The sequence below is a fragment of the Paroedura picta genome, chromosome 4, assembly GCF_049243985.1.
Source record: "Paroedura picta isolate Pp20150507F chromosome 4, Ppicta_v3.0, whole genome shotgun sequence".
NCBI lineage: Eukaryota > Metazoa > Chordata > Lepidosauria > Squamata > Gekkonidae > Paroedura > Paroedura picta.
Window position 1 is genome coordinate 33,065,673 of NC_135372.1, and position 18,509 is coordinate 33,084,181.

Genomic DNA, 18,509 nt, shown 5'->3' on the forward strand with positions numbered 1-18,509 from the left:
GCAAGAGCAAGCTCTGAACTGAGTCTCTGGCAAAAAAAAAAAACAACACAAAATTTATTAACCTCTCAGAACAAAGAGCCTTTTCAAGACCACAGTGACACCGTGACTAGAGTTTTTACAGCTGTTATTGGTAAGTTTTAAAAGGCAATTTCTTTCTCTTTCTTTCTTTCTTTCTTTCTTTCTTTCTTTCTTTCTTTCTTTCTAGCCGAACTCCGTCTATTACTGAAATAACTATTTAATTTCTACCTTAAAATACGGATTTGCTGAAAATTGTACTGGCAACCTGTTTTTTAATGATAAGAAGAAAACTAAGTTTTAAGTATTCCTTTTCCACGTTAATGGTCACAGTTCTTTTCTTATATCTAAAAATAAAAAAGACTTGATTAAAAAGAAATGGACACAGGTCTTGATGGAATGACACAAAAGCAATCGTCCTCTGACAGATATTCCTGTTTTTATAAAGCAGATTTCAATATTTTACGAAAAGAAAACCTGCATCCAGAACTGCCTGCTTCTTATTTGTGTCTGCAGCTGATTTTACAAAACCGGCCCTAGTGAAGAAAGAAGCTTTGTAAATTTTCCTGATATCATGAATGCTTCTGGGCTGCTGCCCCTTCTAGTCTGCGGTAAGTGAATGCATATTCAAGCTGGAAACTTTCTGGAATGAACTACTGGCTGACTCTTTTCCCCACTCATCTATAGAGTTGGCCATGCTGGGTTGAGAAAGACCTGGAGATTTAGGGAGTGGACCTGAACAGAGTGGAGTTGGGAAGGGAGGACCTCCTGCTAAGTACAGTGCTATAAAGTCCACCTTTCAAAGCAGCTATTTTCTTCAGGGAAATGGATCTCTGTCAGATCAGTTGTAATCCCAGGAGATCAGTTGTAATCCCAGGAGATCTGCAGCCATCACCTGAAAGCCAGCATGGGGGTTAAGAGTGGCGGCTTCTTATCTGATGAGCCGGGTTTGATTCTCTGCTCCTCCCCATGCAGCCAGCGGGGTGACCTTGGCCTTCTCACTGAGCAGTCCTGACAGAGCTCTCTCACCCTCACCTCCCTCACAGGCTCTCTGTAGTGGGGAGAGGAAGGGAAGGCGATTGGAAGCCCCTTTGAGACTCCTTTTGGGCAGTGAAAAGCAGGGTATACAAACCAACTCTTCTTCTGAAGGTTGGTTACCCTATTCATATAAAATATCAATTTTATTCTGCAGTGATGGATGGATGGATGGATGGATGGATGGATGGATGGATGGATGGATGGATGGATGGATGGATGGATGGATGGATGGATGGATAGATAGATAGATAGATAGATAGATAGATAAAATTTTAAAAAAGAAATTGCCAAATACCATCTTTTGAAAAGAACAGAAAGCAAGCCACTAGACGTGACTTTGGGCCAGTAACAAACTCTCAGCCTACCCTACCTCACAGAGTTGTTGTGCGGGTAAAATGGAGAAAGGAACAATATTGTAAGACACTATCCCTCCTTGTGCCTTCTCTTTCTAGGACTTCTGCTGTTTCAGGAATGCACCTGCTGGACATACCACACTTCAAAGGAAAACATGAACTACACAGAGGCAGAAAAATGGTGTAAAGCCAACTTTACCAACTTGGTTGCTATTCAAACACAGCAAGAAATCGAATACTTGAATGCTACCCTTGATAAAAATGCAAACCATTACTGGATCGGGCTGAGGAAAATTGACGATCAGTGGAGATGGGTGGGCACGAACAAGACCTTGAGCAAAAGTGCTGAAAATTGGGCCGCGGGGGAACCAAACGGCAAAAGACTCAATGAGGACTGTGTCGAAATCTACATAAAACGCGTGAAGGATTCCGGAAAGTGGAACGACGAACGCTGTGATAAAAAGAAAGCCGCCTTGTGTTACACAGGTACGATGAGGAAACCTCTTGATTTATTTTCCAACCTGTCACAGCTGGAGCTTTAATCTCACTTAAAATGGCAACACTATGTACTAGAATCGGTATAGGAAGCCGCTTTTCCCCCTGTGCTCTGTGGCATGCAAGTTACTCAAATCACTTCCTTCCCTATCTTGGATGAGACTGTTCTCAAAAGAACGGTATAAGAAGTGTTGTACCCAGCCTTTTCATTTCAGTTTGACTCAATTACTATAGCCCCCATGACTTTTGTCCATACAAATCCCATGATCCTCAGCACTAGGGTTGCCAGGTCCCCCCCTGGCCACTGGGGGAAGGGTAGGGAGGCCAGATCCAGGTTGGGAAACCCTTTGAGATATGGGGGCAGAACCTAGGGAGGACAGGGACTTCGGTGGGGTACAACCCATAGACTCCGCCCTCCAAAGCAGCCATTTTCTTTAGTGGATCTGATCTGTAATTCCAGGAGATCCCCAGGTCCCTAATGGACTCTGGCATCCCTACTCAGCACAGGCTTTTAGGAGGGTCAAAGGGAGCCCCTCCTGCCTTTTTTACTAGTAGAAGGTTGAATCCAAGCCATTGTGTGTAACCAGGAAAAAGGTAATGGGAAGCAGCTAAATAGAGGTTTCCTTATTAGAGGAGGGTGAAATGAAAACTGTGCAGAAGAAGAGAAGGTCTCCTTTGGCTCCAAACTGCAGGGTTTCCTTCTGTTTGCGGCATATACAGTGTGGAGATATATATTTAATCTACTGAATTGCCTTGCAGCCTCCTGTAAACCAGGTTCTTGCAGCCGCCGTGGTGAATGTGTAGAGACCATTAATGATTACAGCTGCATTTGCAATGCTGGATTCTACGGGCGTGACTGTCAACATGGTAAGATTAACCCTTCAATTCCTTTCCAACGGGACAGGGTGCATAAGCTCGGTTTCGTTTGCAGGAGGCGAAGTTTCGTAGCTTATTATAGCTAGCTCAAGAGAATTACCTTTCCTGAAATCTTCGCTTGTGTTCGTCCACAGTGAGGATTTGTGAGCCGCTGCACGAACCAGATCATGGGACCTTGGAGTGCAACAAGGCAGAGAGGGATTTCATCTACAACTCATCTTGCAGAGTCCAGTGTGGGGAAGGTTACGAACCAACAAGGGAAGAAGCAGTATGGTGCACTTCTTCTGGAACGTGGTCTGCCCCCATCCCTGTGTGTAAAGGTATGTGGACTGGACAGGTTTGAAATCACTCCAACCAGCACAAAGCAGCTGAGACCAAAGTCTGAAGGGCCATACTACACACAATCTGATCCGAGTATGTTGAAATGTGAAAGTTTTATAGCGTGCATGTCTCAAAAGCATATGAAGAATATCCTACAGGGGGCATCAGAGGACATGTGCATTTAGCATAGTTAGATTAGGAACTTCCTGGTTTTTTCAAATCATCTCCTCCAGCATCCTGATTGGCTGAACTGGAGACTTCCTGTTCCTTTGAGCATACTTCCTCACTGCTTGCCTCCAGAACAGAACAATAACTGCAGACAAAAGTTAGCCAAGCAGGAATCTCTCTCCTTTCCTTTCTCTACACAAAGTTTGTTCCTCTTCTTGATAAAACCATTTTATTCTTTGAAGCAGCATGGTGCTGTGATCCTCCTTGTAAATTTAAACTCTGCCAACAGGGTTCCCTCAACCTTACTTTGACTGAGACACTCAGATGTCAGGTATGAGGGAGGTCAATTCCCAAGAGTACAGAATAGATTGGGGAGATGGTGCTTGGAGAGAAGGGGGCATCCTCTTCCCATCTGTGCTGTTTTCCTGACTCAAAATGGCCCCAGAGTCCTATTTGCCGCCTTTTGGGGGCTGCATATGTGCTAATAGCAACATACTGAGGTTTTGACACAGTTATTGACAATTGAAGGACAGACAAGGGCAAGAGAAGCCTTCACATTGGATGACGAATACAAAGCTGAGATGTCAAGTCTCCTTTATTGGCATTAAGCTGAGATTTCAACTTCCTATGAAAATGTTTCAAAACATTCTTCAAATTGAATCCACCTAGAACAGGGGTAGTCAAACTGTGGCCCTCCAGATGTCAATGGACTACAATTCCCATGAGCCCCTGCCAGTGAATTCTGAATTGACCAGAGTTACAATCTGTGTCTATTTCAGCGGTGAAATGTGAGGCGGTTGTTCGGCCGGTAAGGGGGTTCGTGAACTGCTCCCAAGCTGATGCAGAACTGGTTTTCAACTCAACCTGTCGGTTCGGTTGTGAGGAGGGCTACGCCTTGAGAGGACCCTCACAAATCCAGTGCTCCTCCAAGGGACTCTGGTCAGCAACGACTCCCCGTTGTGAAGGTAAGATTTTAGCCTTCTGTAGAAAGCCAGTTTGGTGCAGTGGTTAGGAGTGTGGACTTCTAATCTAGTGAGCCGGGTTTGATTCCCCGCTTCTCCCCCACATGGAGCCAGATGGGTGACCTTGGGCTCTCCACAGCAGTGATAAAGCTGTTCTGACCGAGCAGTGATATCAGGGCTCTCTCAGCCTCACCTCCCTCACAGGGTGTCTGTTGTGGGGAGAGGAAAGGGAAGGTGATTGTAAGCCGCTTTGAGACTCCTTGTGGTAGAGAAAAGTGGCATATAAGAACCAACTCTTCTTCATCTTCAGTAATATCAGAGCTCTCTCAGCCTCACCTCCCTCACAGGGTGTCTGTTGCGGGGAGAGGAAAGGAAGGCGATTGTAAGCCGCTTTGAAACTCCTTGTGGTAGAGAATAGCGGCATATAAGAACCAACTCTTCTTCTTCTTCAACGTTCAAAAACATGAGAAAGCCACAGCTAGAGTTAAGACTCCTATCTCAACGATCTATCAAAATCACATGCCGGATTCCATTATTTATATGTATCGCTATTCCTCTCCTCCCCCCTCCCTCATGGCCTCCCAATATTTAGTCTGAGTTTACAAGAGCTATGCATCTGCGTTTGTTTCAGTGGTGAAATGTGAGGCGGTCCCTCAGCTTGAAGACGGGTTTGTGAAGTGTTCCCACGCTGACACTGAACTGTTCACCAACTCAACCTGTCGGTTCAGTTGTGAGGAGGGCTACACCCTGAGAGGATCGTCCCAAATCCAGTGCTCCTCCCAGGGACAATGGTCAGCCCCAATTCCTCGTTGTGGAGGTAAGGTTTCAGCCTTCCGGAGAAATGTTCCAAAAGACGAGGGGAAAACCACAGGATTTCTAGCTCAGTGATTTATCAACTCGACTAGAGCCAGGGCTTTCTCTGTCCTGGCCCCCACCTGGCGGAATGAGCTCCCAGACGACATCAAGGCCCTGCCGGAGCTAAAACAACTCTGCAGGGCCTGCAAGATGGAGCTCTTCCACCAGCCTTTCAGTCAAGGCAAGAGAGCCAGCTTGGTGTAGTGGTTAGGAGTGCGGACTTCTCATCTGGCGAGCTGGGATTGATTCCCCACTTCTCTTCCACATGCAGCCAGATGGGTTACCATGGGCTCACCACAGCACTGAGAAAGCTGTTCTGACCAAGCAGTGATATCAGGGCTCTCTCAGCCTCACCCACTTCACAGGATGTCTGTTGTGGGGAGAGGGAAGAGAAGGGGATTGTGAGCCACTTTGAGACTCCTTCAGGTAGAGAAAAGCGGCATATAAGAACCAACTCTTCTTCTTCTTCTTCAGTAATATCAGGGCTCTCTCAGCCTCACCTCCCTCACAGGGTGTCTGTTGTGGGGAGAGGGAAGGGGATTGTAAGCTGCTTTGAGACTCCTTCGGGTAGAGAAAAGCGGCATAGAAGAACCAACTCTTCTTCTTCTAATCACCAATCAGAGCCAAGAGTTCCCTCCCACCATTAATGGGACCCACAGAAAAGAGCTAAACCATTGTGCAATCAACTGAGTTAAATGTTCCATCGTTAAATGTTAATTTGAGAACTGTTCTATTTCCTAATACTAGTTCCTATTGTTAAGAGTGTTATGTATTCAAACCAATATGTCTGTTATACTATACTGTTTATGCAAGTTCCAATGTTAACCGCCCTGAGCCGCAAAGAAGGGCAGTACAGAAATGAAACAAAACAAAACCCGGTCTTGTATTTTTATTCCATTTTCCCTCTGTGAGGCCTCCCTATATCCCACCTGAAGTTACCAGTGGTATGATCTGTGTTTCTTTCAGTGGTGAAATGTGAGGCAGTCCCTCAGCCTGAAGGCGGGTTTGTGAACTGTTCCCGCACCAACACAGAACTGGTCTCCAATTCAACCTGTCAGTTTCGTTGTGAGGAGGGCTACACCCTGAGAGGATTGTCCGAAATTCATTGCTCCTCCAAGGGACTCTGGTCAGCACCGATTCCTCATTGTGAAGGTAAGATGTCAGTCTTTCATGGAAAGGTTTGATAACATTCTCAAAAGCAGTAGCTAGAACCAAGATTCCTGTTCCCCGTGCTTATATACCAAAACCCAACTTCAAAGTCAAGCTTGACCGCAGTTATTAAATGTGTCTTATTCATTGTGTAGCAGTTAAAGACTGGCATACTCTAATTTAGGGGACTGGGTTTGATTCCCCACTCCTCCACATGCAGCCAGCTGGGTGACCTTGGGCCCGTCACAGTTCTCTCAGAGCTGCTTTCTCAGAGCAGTTCTCTCTGAGCACTCTCTATCCCATCTACCTCTCAGGGGAGAGGAAGGGATAGGTGTTTGCAAGCCACTTTGGGACTCCTTTGGATAGTGAAAAGTGAGGTATATATAAAAAAGCTTGCTCTTCCTTTCCCATTCACATGGCCCCCTTGTATCACATTTGAATTTACTAGAGATACTATCTGTGTCAATTTCAGCGGTGAAATGTGAGGCCGTTCCTCAGCTTGAAAGCGGGTTTGTGCACTGCTCCCATGCTGACACTGAACTGGTCACCAACTCAACCTGCCGGTTCAGTTGTGAGGAGGGCTACACCTTGAGAGGATCGTCCAAAATCCAGTGCTCCTCCAAGGGACAATGGTCAGCACTGATTCCCCATTGTGAAGGTAAGATCTCAACCTTCCATTGAAATGTCTGAAAACATTCTGGGGAGGGGGGAAATGACAGCTGGCATTAGGGTTTCCACTCCACTTCACAGAGTTGGAAGGGATCTCTAGAGTCATCTAGTCCAACCCCCCGCAGAATGAAGGAAATTCATAACTACCTGCCTACCCCCAGTGACCTCAATTCCATGTCCAGATGATGCCCCCCCTGGAAAAAAAAAACAGAATTCGTGGTCAATCTGGCCTGGAGGAAATTTGCCTTCTGACCCCTAAGTGACAATTGGCATTTTCCTGGGCATACAAGAAAGGGCCACAAGATCCAAGCTCAGACACAGTTTCTTCTGCCCACCTACCTACAATCTGTCCACTCGATGATGATGATGATGATGATGTTACCCGTTCAGTCGTGTCCGACCCTCGGCGATTCTATAGGAAGGTTTTCTCCATTTGTCTCTCTCATTGACCACTTCTTTCAGTTGGTTCATGGTCATCTTGTATCAGCTTTGATCATGTCGATATTCAGTAATATTCTGTCAAATCCTACATCTCATCCACATGGCCATTCAATTGTGTAGGCCAAAAGTGTGAAGGGGAGAAGGAAAAGGATCCTGCGAGCTCTCCCCTCTCCTGAACTCCGTTAGCTTTGTCAATCTAGTGTCATCTTTCACATAACCAGAATCCTAGAGTGGAGCTACATGAGACAGGAACTCACAGCATGTTCATCATCTTCCACTAAATCTTAATGGACAAGGTCGATGGCTTTATTTATGCATTTATTTATTGTGTGGTGTGGGTGGTATAGCCAGGAGATTTTAGGAATGTCTGGCAGCCAAGCAAGGGATGTTTGGAGGTGGTTTGCCATGTCCTGCCTCCACATCATGACCCCTAGTGTTTCTTGGAGGGCTCCCATCCAAATACTAGCCAGGGCTGACCCAGATCAGGCTTACCTGGGCTATCCAGGTCAGGGCTGGTAGAACTTTGGGCACAGGGTTTTATGGGGAACTATATGGTTCTTATCATAGACAATGGAATGCTTTAAAAATATGACCTCTTGTTTTGAGATATCCTTATCCATGGTTCCTCTATATATATTTGTGAAACAGCCTGGGGGGTGGGATGTGTCCGGCTGTCCAAGTTAGAATAGGGCCCCTGCAGCTCCCGCCCTCTGTCCTTGGACTCTAGCCTCTTTGCTCTCAGATGCACTTCAGTGCCTAAAGCCAGCAGCAGGTAAGGGGAGAGGGCTCTGGCTGCAGCCCAAAGCCACCTTAAGCTGCCTGGCCGGGGGCCAGGGGAAGGGGACCTTTCAAGGCCCGTTCTTAGGAACGGGCTTTGAAGCTAGTACTTGCTTAATGTGAATATGTGGCTGTGGTACAGCTGCTTGTATCTCACCCTGTGAAACTTTCAGTCCTACCAATCAGATGCTTGTTTTTAGAATCATAGAATCATAGAGTTGAAAGGGGCCATACAGGCCATCTAGTCCAACTCCCAAAGCATCCAAGAAAAGTGTGTATCCAACCTTTACTTGAAGACTGCCAGTGAGGGGGAGCTCACCACCTCCTTAGGCAGCCTATTCCACTGCTGAACTACTCTGACTGTGAACATTTTCCCCTGATATCTAGCCTATATCGTTGTACTTGTTGTTTACCACATCCTTCCCTCAAAGCTCAGTGTCTGACACCATTAATTAGGGTCATACTTCTTCATGTGTGTTCTTTTCCTCTGTGACCTCCCTATATCACATGAAGTGACCAGAGGTATGATCTGTGTCTCTTTCAGTGGTGAAATGTGAGGCGGTCGCTCAGCCTGAAAACGGGATTGTGAGTTGTTCTCACGCCAACACAGAACTGGTCTCCAACTCAACCTGCCGGTTCGGTTGTAAGGAGGGCTACACCTTGAGAGGATCAGCCAAAATCCAGTGCTCCTCCCAGGGACTGTGGTCAGCAGCAATTCCTCAATGTGAAGGTAAGACTTTAGTCTTCCATGGAAAGGTTTTATAACATTTTTAACATTCTAAAAAGCAGTAGTTAGCCAGGATCATCACCATCACCATCACCATCACCATCACCATCACCATCACCACCACCACCACCACCACCACCACCACGACCGGTGGAAGAATATGATGAACAATGGAGTTATTTTATGGACTATCTCAAGAAAGGAAGTCAGGTGCATTAAGTATCTAATGTGGAATAGCACAGATAGAGTGAGGAGGACCATTTATTCTAATATTTTGTATTGTGCAACAATATTTTTTTGTAATGTTAATTTAGTTGATACCTAGTTTTTTATCGGTTAATTTAGTTGCTACCTGTTTTACCCCTGTTAATTCATCAATGTTATAAATAAAATAAAAAATAGAAATAAAAAGCAGTAGCTAGAACCAAGATTCCTGTTCCCTGTGTTTATATGCCGAAACCCAATCTCAAAGTCGTAAGCTTGATCCGAGTTATTAAATGTATTTTATTCCCGGTGTAATGGTTAAAGAGTGGCAGGCTCTAATCTGGGGGTCCAGGTTTGATTTCCCACTCCTCCACATGCAGTCAGCTGCGTGACTCTGGGCCAGTCACAGTTCTCTCAGAGCTGTTCTCACAGTGCAATTCTCTCTGTGATCTCTCTGCCCCAGCTATCTCTCCGAGTGTCCATTATGGGGAGAGGAAGGGAAAATTGTAAGCTGCTTTGGGATTCCTTTGGATAGTGAAAAGCGGGATATTTTTTTTTAAAGCGTGCTCTTCCTTCCCCCTTGTATCACATCAGAATTTACTAGATCTACTATGTGTAATCTATTTCAGCGGTGAAATGCGATCCGGTTCCCCAGCCTGAAAGCGGGTTTGTGAACTGTTCCCACGCCGACACAGAATTGGTCTTCAACTCAACCTGCCAGTTTGGTTGCAAGGATGGCTACACCTTGAGAGGATCGTCCCAAATCCAGTGCTCCTCCCAGGGACTTTGGTCAGCACCAGTTCCTCACTGCGAAGATAAGAGTTCAGCCTTGGGTGGAGGTATGTAAAACCATTCTCAGAGGGGGAAATTTGCGTCTATTACATTCCACTGCGGCTTCCTAACCCCACGTCCACAGAATAAGCCATGTAGGCAGAACTTGTGACCAGGGCCCATTCTGTACACAATAGATAATGCACTTTCAATGCACTTTAGAAGTAGATTTTCCTGTTCCGCACAGGAAAACCCAGCTGCCAAAGCAAATTGAAAGTGCATTATCTATTGTGTGCGGAATGGGCCCAGGACAAAAGCAGGACCTCACTGGTTCCGCTCACTTTTTGGGTCCATGTATCCACCTGCTCTCTAGGCGCAGAGACTGTATTGGTGCTCTCCTAAGCTGAGTTACATGCTGTTTTTTAAATCTTTCGTACATATTTTAAGCTCTAGGTTTTCTAAAACTTGCTTTAATGGCTTTTAACATGAAAAATTATTATTATCATCATTAGCATCATTATTATTTTTATTATTATTAAATGTATTGACTGCGCCTTTCCTGCTAGCAGGTTCGGGGTGGTTCACATTTACATCAAATACTCGATAAACATGCAGTCAAAGTTATTAAAAATACATCATTTTAAAAAAGAAATCTGTCTTTCACCATACTGCTGTTTTGTTCAACTTGCCATCATCTTGTCAATTTCCCCCGCCCCCAGTCATATTGATGATTGGGGGGGGGAGCCTAGGGGAGGAGACAAGGAGGCCATCAGTTCTCCTTCCTGCACTGGCCTCAACCATAGACCTGGTGGAAGAGCTTCGTTGTGCAGACCCTGCAGAATGGCCAGGACCAAGGTAGGGGCCAGGACCAAGGTCCCGAGGTCCCTGGTTGAGGTCAGTCATTTCTGGGGCCGGGAACGACCAACAAGTTGGTACCTGGAGAGCTTAAGGCCCTGCAGGGGGCATAGGGCAACAGACAGTCCCACAGATATGTGGGTCCCAGACCATGTAGAGCCTTAAAGGTCAAAACCAAAACCTTGAACCAGATCCAGGCTGCAACTGGCAACCAATGCAGCTGCCTCAGCAGAGGCTGGATGTGGGCCCTCCAAGTGGTTCTTATGAGGACCTTAGCAGCTGCATTTTGCAATTTCCAGGTAAGAGCCTAGGGCTGTTCCACCCCCCAAAATCTCCAGAAATTTTCCATCCCAGAGCTGGCAACCCATATGCAATAAACATACAAATTAATGGCCAGTATTAAAAGAACCCTTTCCTGCAAAAGCCGCGTGGTTCTAAAATGTGCTTTGTTCTAGAAAAAAAAACTTTTGCATTGTCTACTATCCACTGTGTTAATTGCTTCTCTGCATATTCATTTTTCTTCTTCTGCATTTCAGTTGCCAAGTGCAAGAGTCTGACAGCTCCAGAGAAGGGCTTCTTGAATTGTTCCCACCTAGATGTTGGCCATGGGATGCTTTGCGAGGTCAGCTGTATGGAGGGACGGGTGCTGCAAGGCTCCTCTACCCTGCTATGTCTAGCTTCAGGGAACTGGACCACAGAGCTCCCCACCTGTGAAGGTACTGGCTCATCTCATGACCATCCTTGCCTGGGGCACTTTTCATTTGCCTCCTTGAATTTCAGGGTAAAAGAGGCCACTGGGCTACACTGAGAAACAGAGAAGGAGGAAAAGGAAGGGGGGAAAGCAAGCATTCTGAATTGGACCATTGGTCCACCTAGCCCAGTATCCTGTGTCCCACAATGGCCGAAGCATTCTGAAAACCCCCAGAAGTGGCATTATTGTGCAGAATATGGCTGGGAAGTATGGCCATTTTGGGAGGGGGGGGGGAGGTCAACATGACCACATATGGTCATAACACCTGATACATTTTTAACAAATTGAAAATATATGTATAGAATTCCCACCCATTTAGGGCTGTCAGGAAACTCTGACATAGTCATAGGAAATGAACACAGAGAGTGTGGGCTTCTTGTTGGGGGAAAGGATTTAAAGGGAGGAGAAATGATTAGATAAATCCCCCTCCCTCAGAGACTATACCCCTGATCTAGACATCAGATTGAAACAAGGAGCATTTTCTATTCCACTACCTGATAAATGATACGGTAGTTGACCAAACAATACGGATTTTATTAGGGAGGTACTCAGGCCTAGCTGCAAAAGAATCATAGAATCATAGAGTTGGAAGGGATCTCCTGGGTGATCTAGTCCAATCCCCTGCACTATGCAGGACACTATGCAGAAAAGATAACTTTTAAATCAGCGGTAGTCAAACTGTGGCCCTCCAGATATCCATTCCCATGAGCCCCTGCCAGCATTCACTGGCAGGAGCTCATGGGAATTGTAGTCCATGGACATCTGGAGGGCCACAGTCTGACTACCCCAGTTTTAAATGATGAGAACCCCTAAATCACCCTTTGTACCGCCAAATTCTGTGTTGCCGCCATTAAGACCCGTAAAAATTTCATAGGAAAATAACTTTTTGTGCATTTTTATAGCAAACATAGGTTTAATTTAATTTAAAATGCATTCAACATTTTAACCTTGTATTTTGATCTCCCCGCATTTATTGTACTCGTCGAAATGACTGCAAATAAATTGTTGTTGCTGCTGAAATGATTAAAATTGCTTTCCCACTAACTTCGTGCCAACTCTTCCTTCCTTAGCGCCTCAGTGGGACGTTGCGAGTTTTGTGGCGATTGCAGCAGGAGCTACAGGAGCCTTCCTCTTGTCAGTAGGGTCCTTTCTCATCTGGCTTGTAAAGCGCCTTCGACGCAAAGGTGAGCCATGTCCCTACCTGCTCTTGAAATCAGGTGTAACAGGACTGAAATAGGTGCTGAAGTTCTCCTGTCGTGTATTAAAGATGCCGGCCCCCAGGTGACTCCCTGGAATTACAGCTTGTCTCCAGACTAAAAAGATCAGTCCCCCTGGAGAAAATGGCTGCTTTGGAGGGTGGACTCCATAGTATTATACTGCACTGAGGCCCCTCCCCATCCTAAATCCTGCCCACTCCTGGCTCCGCCCTTAAAGTCTCCAGGCATTCCCCAACACAAAGCTGGCAACCTTAGGTGGGACCTGGGGACTTTCTGGAATTATAACCCATCTCTAGATTTAAAAAGATCCGTTCCCCTGCAGAAAAAAGCTGCTTTGGAGGGTGGAGTCCATAGCATTATACTCTACTGAGGTCCCTCCCTACCCTAAATTCCACCCATTCCTGACTCCACCCCCAAAGCCTCCAGGCATTTCCCAACCCAGAGCTGGCAACTCTGTACATGTCCCTTGGCTCAACAGTTGGCATCCACATGGCTACCACTTGGCACCAGAGCTTAGATTTCCAAAAAACTGTTGACTCACAGCTGTATGGAAAAGGCTGGTTGTGAATTCAACAATAAAGTAACTTAGATTCAAATATTAGAGCCTTAAGAAGGTGGTGAGAATCTTTACAGAGGAGATGGGGCATTTTTTGAAAAAAGAAAGACGAATGGTAGTATTCCTCTCTAAACCCATGAAGCTCCCAGTCCTTGCTGGATCAGATTTACAGCCCATCTACACCTGTATTGTTTTCCCATAGAGCAGGGGTAGTCAACTTGTGGTCCTCCAGATGTCCATGGGCTACAATTCGCATGAGCCCCTGCCAGCATTTGCTGGCAGGGGCTCATGGGAATTGTAGTCCATGAACATCTGGAGGACCACAGGTTGACTACCCCTGCCATAGAGGACAAAGTTTGGCATGTTATCCCTCTCCCAGCAACTGGTAATCACAAGTACACTCGTCTGAGCATGGAAATTTCAATTAAATATAACTAGCCATTTGTCCCATCATGTTTTAAAGCCATCCTAAACTGGTGGCCATCAGTACGTCCTGTTGCCATAAGTTCCAGGGATTAACAGTCCATGATGGTATTTTTCCTTGTAAAAGTAACAACAGATCGTTAGAAGATAGGTTCCATGAGTGAAGAAAACAATCTGTAAATGAAGTTACGTACTAGCTTATTCAGTTCCCATTGGATACAGAGGTGCTTACTCCCAGGCAAATGCACATAGAACTATAGCCTTAAATTCTCAAATGGTAATCTCTCTTCTTTTTCTTTTGCAGCAGAGAAATTTACTCCAGCCAGGTAAGTTGTGTTTCAAAATTCTTATTGGACTTTTTTTTTTTCACTTTTGGCTACTGATATTGTTCTGGAGAATGTCGACTAACCAACATTTTGTTTACTTCTGTGTTTTATAGTAGTTGCCAGAGCCTTGATCCAGAAGGCACTTTCCAAATTACTGCTCACCTGATCTAACTCTTAGATACAAAGGTAAGATGGGGTGGGGGGCAGCTGAATAGCTGGCATTCATATTAGTGAGTTAGCTAGTATTAGTGAAGGATCTTGAGTGGTGAGATTCTAAAAGGTATCTACTTAAGTTCCTGGTGGAGCTACTGCCAGTAAAAATAGATAGTATTTGGCTCTACTGCCCAGTTGTATGTGGGAAGTTCAGAAACCAACATGGCTGAAAATTGTGGCTGAAAAACCAGTTACAGAATCCTTCCTTCCTTCCTTCCTTCCTTCCTTCCTTCCTTCCTTCCTTCCTTCCTTCCTTCCTTCTTTTTCTTTTTTTTCTTTCCCTTGCACTTTTGTGGAAAAAAATTGAGGTATTTTCTGCAGATGAAAAATATCAAAATTCATCTGTATTGGATATTTCCATGTGCAGCCCACTTAATTATATTACTAGATATTATCGAAGGAGGAGGTACCCCTGAAGAAGATAGACCCAGGGGTTGTGGACATTCCATGGGGCAAATCTCCATCTGTATGAAGGTCGAAATATAATCCAAATAAACTATTAGAGTCTATCAAGAAGTGTTTGGAACAAGATACCGTAAAAACTGCCTCCTGATTGTTTCTTTTTTTAATTACAAGTCTTGCTTTTTCTACAGAATTTGAAGCTGTCTTCATTAATGCCTGGTGCATTGGAGAAACGAGAATGAACTACAAGCAAAAGTCACTTGTGATAATCAACAAGCATAGACTTTACCTTCAGGAAATAAAGATTTAGATCTCTTCATCGATGTCCGGCAACCTTTTCGGTGCAATACTTCCCCACACAAAACATGTTGCCTCCAGAAGGGTCACGCTAGGGTCGAAGCAAAGGAGAAGGTACTACAGCAAGCTAAGCAAAATATTCCTGCTCTATCACTTTACGGACAAGCATCAGTTGCAGAAGAGCATAGAACAGATAGCTTGCGAGATATTTATTGAATGAAAGGAATTACCAATTGTGCCAATCAATGATTATTCTTTGGAGAGAAGGTGGCTAATTTCAGTCCACAATAATTGTTCTTGAAATTCAGATCGCGTGGCCCCAAACCCCCAATATTGTCCCCCCAATACTTTGGTGTAACAATTCCACTTCTCCCTGATGTGGAAATCACAGCTGTCAGTTACTTTGGTGCAATTTTCTAGGCAACCCAGTTGTATGGTGGTGAATGTAGTTTTAGGATGCAAACATTGCTTCAGATGCTTTTGTTTGAACTTTAAAAATATTTCTCCCCAAGTGGAATGTATACAAAAATCTCATTTCAGTTTTAATGATGATGTTGTTGTTTACTCTGACGGTCCCTCTGTATTTTAGCACAACACTATTCCATAACACCACATTTAATTGCATCCCTGTTTGCGGTATGTTCCTTGAAGTGATTCAGGGCTTTAGAAATATTTCATCCCTATGGGATTTAGAACTGGGAAATGTTATTTATTTATTTAATTTTTTCTTTCAGTCCAATTTTGTCTTATCCAGGAACTGGGGAAAAGAATGTCTGCTAGGATTCTAATGGGAACCTCCTAAACACAGATCTAAGCACAGTTTGTGGCAGGGGAGAAGATTGTAGCTGAACCAGTAAACTTTACCTCCAAGGGGGTGTATTTTACCTCCCCCTACCACTAGAACAGCCTTTCTCAACTTTTTTACCGTTGAGAAACCCCTGGCTTCGAGAAACCTCAGAAGTGGCACGATTGTGCAGAATATGGTTGGGAAGCAGAGCTGTGGACACGCCCACCCGGGGCCCCTCCCCTTCCCATCCCCTCCAGGCCTATCATTGGCTGTTTTGGGAGGGATGGGTGTGTACATGACCATATACGATCATATCATCTGATAAATGTTTAAATTAAATCCAAAATATATTAAAATTAATTAACTCCCACCCATTCGGGAAACCCTTCCAAAGTCATCAAGAAACCCCTGGGTTTCGGAAAAACCCTGGTTGAGAAAGCCAGCAGTAGAGCCTCAGGATTTTCTGATATTTATAAACAGCACGCTAGCTGCCCAAAGATGGAAACTTGTATTATACAAGTTTCATTTAGTATGTAATGTATTTTGAATGCGGTATCTATTTAATTTATTTAAAATTACGAACTGTTGCCAGTGTGAGAGGCATTGTGTTTTAAGATGTGCACTGATTATTAATAAAAATAAATTAAGTTCATCTTGAACGTTTGTGTTCTTAGTCTGAATCGTTCTCATCGTGAGCACACAGGCTGGGGCGGAGGTTTAGGCTGCCCGGCTTCTATTCTTGTCTGGCTCATCAGCCAAGAGGGCTTAGTTCTTGAGCTGTGCAAATACCTTTGATGTGAGAGGGATTTACATAAGGTGGTAGGTGAAGAAAAGTCCCTTGAACAGCGAGTGCAAACAGTACCCAGCAGGTGGCGCTTTTCATGCAGGCCTTCCTCTCATTGCCAATGATGGTTTGTTTTAAGCACCATTCAAAGGACTGATACAGTCGGACACTGGGAGCAGTTTAAGAATTCGCAGAGTCTGTAGCACCAGAGCCGGGTTTGCAAGGCCCTAAAAAGGTAAAGGTATCCCCTGTGCAAGCACCGAGTCATGTCTGACCCTTGGGGTGACGCCCTCTAGCGTTTTCATGGCAGACTCAATATGGGGTGGTTTGCCAGTGCCCTCCCCAGTCATTACTGTTTACCCCCCAGCAAGCTGGGTACTCATTTTACCGACCTCGGAAGGATGGAAGGCTGAGTCAACCTTGAGCCGGCTGCTGGGATCACACTCCCAGCCTCATGGGCAGAGCTTTCAAACTGCATGTCTGCTGCCTTACCTCTCTGCGCCACAAGAGGCTCTTTTGCAGGGCCCTAGTAGAGCACAATTGTGGCAAGAGCAGACAGACAGGAGGAAGAGAGACCCTCCCACACACACACACATAAACATAGTAGAAAGGGTAGATTCAAATGGGTAGCCATGTTGTCTGAAGTAGCACAATAAGATCAGAGTCCAGTCGCACCTTTAAGACCAACAAAGATTTATTCAGGGCGTGAGCTTTCAAGTGAAAGCACTCTTCCTCAGACTATGAACTCCCTCCATGACAGGGAATATATAGCAAAAAATTAATTCTGTTACATTAGTAGACTGTGTCACACAACCAAATATAACCAATGATAATTCTTTGTCAAAACAGCCAATCAATCCCCTGGAATTCAGTTGTAGTTTACAAAAACACAAGGAGAAACAAAATTTCCTGCGTCAGTGATCAAAGGCTCTCACCTTACCATATGCTGCTTGCCCCATCTGTCTCCATACAACTGTGAAACATTCCTACAATGGAATTGCTGGTAAGTATCTTATCCCAAGGCCATGGAGTTAAACTGAGGTCCATTCCGCACAACTTCGATGTTGCAAAAGGCTTCCAAATTGTAAACACTACTAATTTGCAGTTATGCATGACATCGCACACAATCTGCCACACTCCCGAAACCGACCCGCAAAAAGCGATTTGTTGTAGCGCTTAAAGGGAAATCCAGAAAAGTGGATTCACCCTCCGAAAAGCGCTACACTCTTGCAAACAATCTGCAACAGTAGCGAAAAAGTTCTGTGCGTTCCCATTGTTGCGGTTCCAGCCAAGTCCCTTCCCCTGGCTCTCTCCTCTGAACTTCCGGTGAAGCGATCACCATTTTTTTTTCTTGGAGCGAGCAGAAAGCAACGAACCGGCGAGCTTTCATTCACCCAGCGAGGCTTCTCTGGCCACATTCCCTCCACAGAGCTGTTTTAAAGCTTCCCTAAGTCACCAAGCACAACACAGCCCCATTTGCAAGTTCCCTTTATTTTCGGCCGAAAATCACCCCTGTGCATGGGGGGGGGGGGGATTTTTTTTTCACTCGGGGGAGTGTGGTAACGATGAATCACCAGCTCACACACCAGCTGCCAGCTAGATGGGTCTCTACGTTAGGAGGAATCAAGGAATCAAGGCATATTTGTTGCAACATGTGTTTTTCTTTTTTTTAAAAAAACTGTTCTTAAAGGGAAAGGGGCTTTTCGGGAGCATGCTAACAGCCGCCCATTGGCTGTTCATTTGATTGACAGCCAGGGGCGGGTCAAAGCACAGAAAAAATCGCTTCCTTTCTAGCAATTTTTGGCGAGACCGGAAACCCATGGGAAAGGATTGAAACGCTACTGGATTCCAGTACAAAGGCAGGTATGCATAACGCTGAATTGCACTATTAAAAATAGCGTTTCCGCTTTCAGGAACCAATTGGCAACATTGGTCCTTGTGCGGAATGGGCCTCAAAATTCCATTCCATTACCATTACCTTACAGACACATTATCACAAATAAAATAAATTGTGAGGATGTGTCACTCTGAGTGCCCTTGAAGAGGGAAAGGGCGGGAGAAGAGAGGCTACAGACCT

The 18,509-nt window shown here is 45.1% G+C and overlaps 1 protein-coding gene and 1 long non-coding RNA gene across 3 annotated transcripts in view; one reads left to right on the forward strand and one right to left on the reverse strand.

Annotated features, from left to right (window-relative positions):
- SELE (selectin E) lies at positions 1-16,264 on the forward strand. 2 transcript variants are annotated; one of them, XM_077332265.1, is made up of 16 exons: positions 1-130; positions 467-626; positions 1,506-1,892; positions 2,661-2,768; positions 2,912-3,097; positions 4,046-4,231; positions 4,860-5,045; positions 6,050-6,235; positions 6,705-6,890; positions 8,664-8,849; positions 9,680-9,889; positions 11,213-11,392; positions 12,498-12,611; positions 13,928-13,949; positions 14,063-14,135; positions 14,756-16,264. In XM_077332265.1, exons 2-15 carry the CDS (start codon positions 590-592, stop codon positions 14,118-14,120), a joined length of 2,232 nt encoding a protein of 743 aa, XP_077188380.1. In that variant the 5' UTR covers positions 1-130; positions 467-589; the 3' UTR covers positions 14,121-14,135; positions 14,756-16,264. The 2 variants fall into 2 exon arrangements, with proteins under 2 accessions (XP_077188380.1, XP_077188381.1); XM_077332266.1 differs by having other exon boundaries at positions 11-130; positions 464-626.
- Positions 14,855-18,509, reverse strand: part of LOC143835112 (uncharacterized) — a 22,138-nt gene continuing 18,483 nt past the window's right edge. The window contains exon 3 of the long non-coding RNA XR_013229995.1: positions 14,855-14,952. This is a non-coding gene — a long non-coding RNA (uncharacterized LOC143835112). The remainder of the gene's footprint in view (positions 14,953-18,509) is intronic.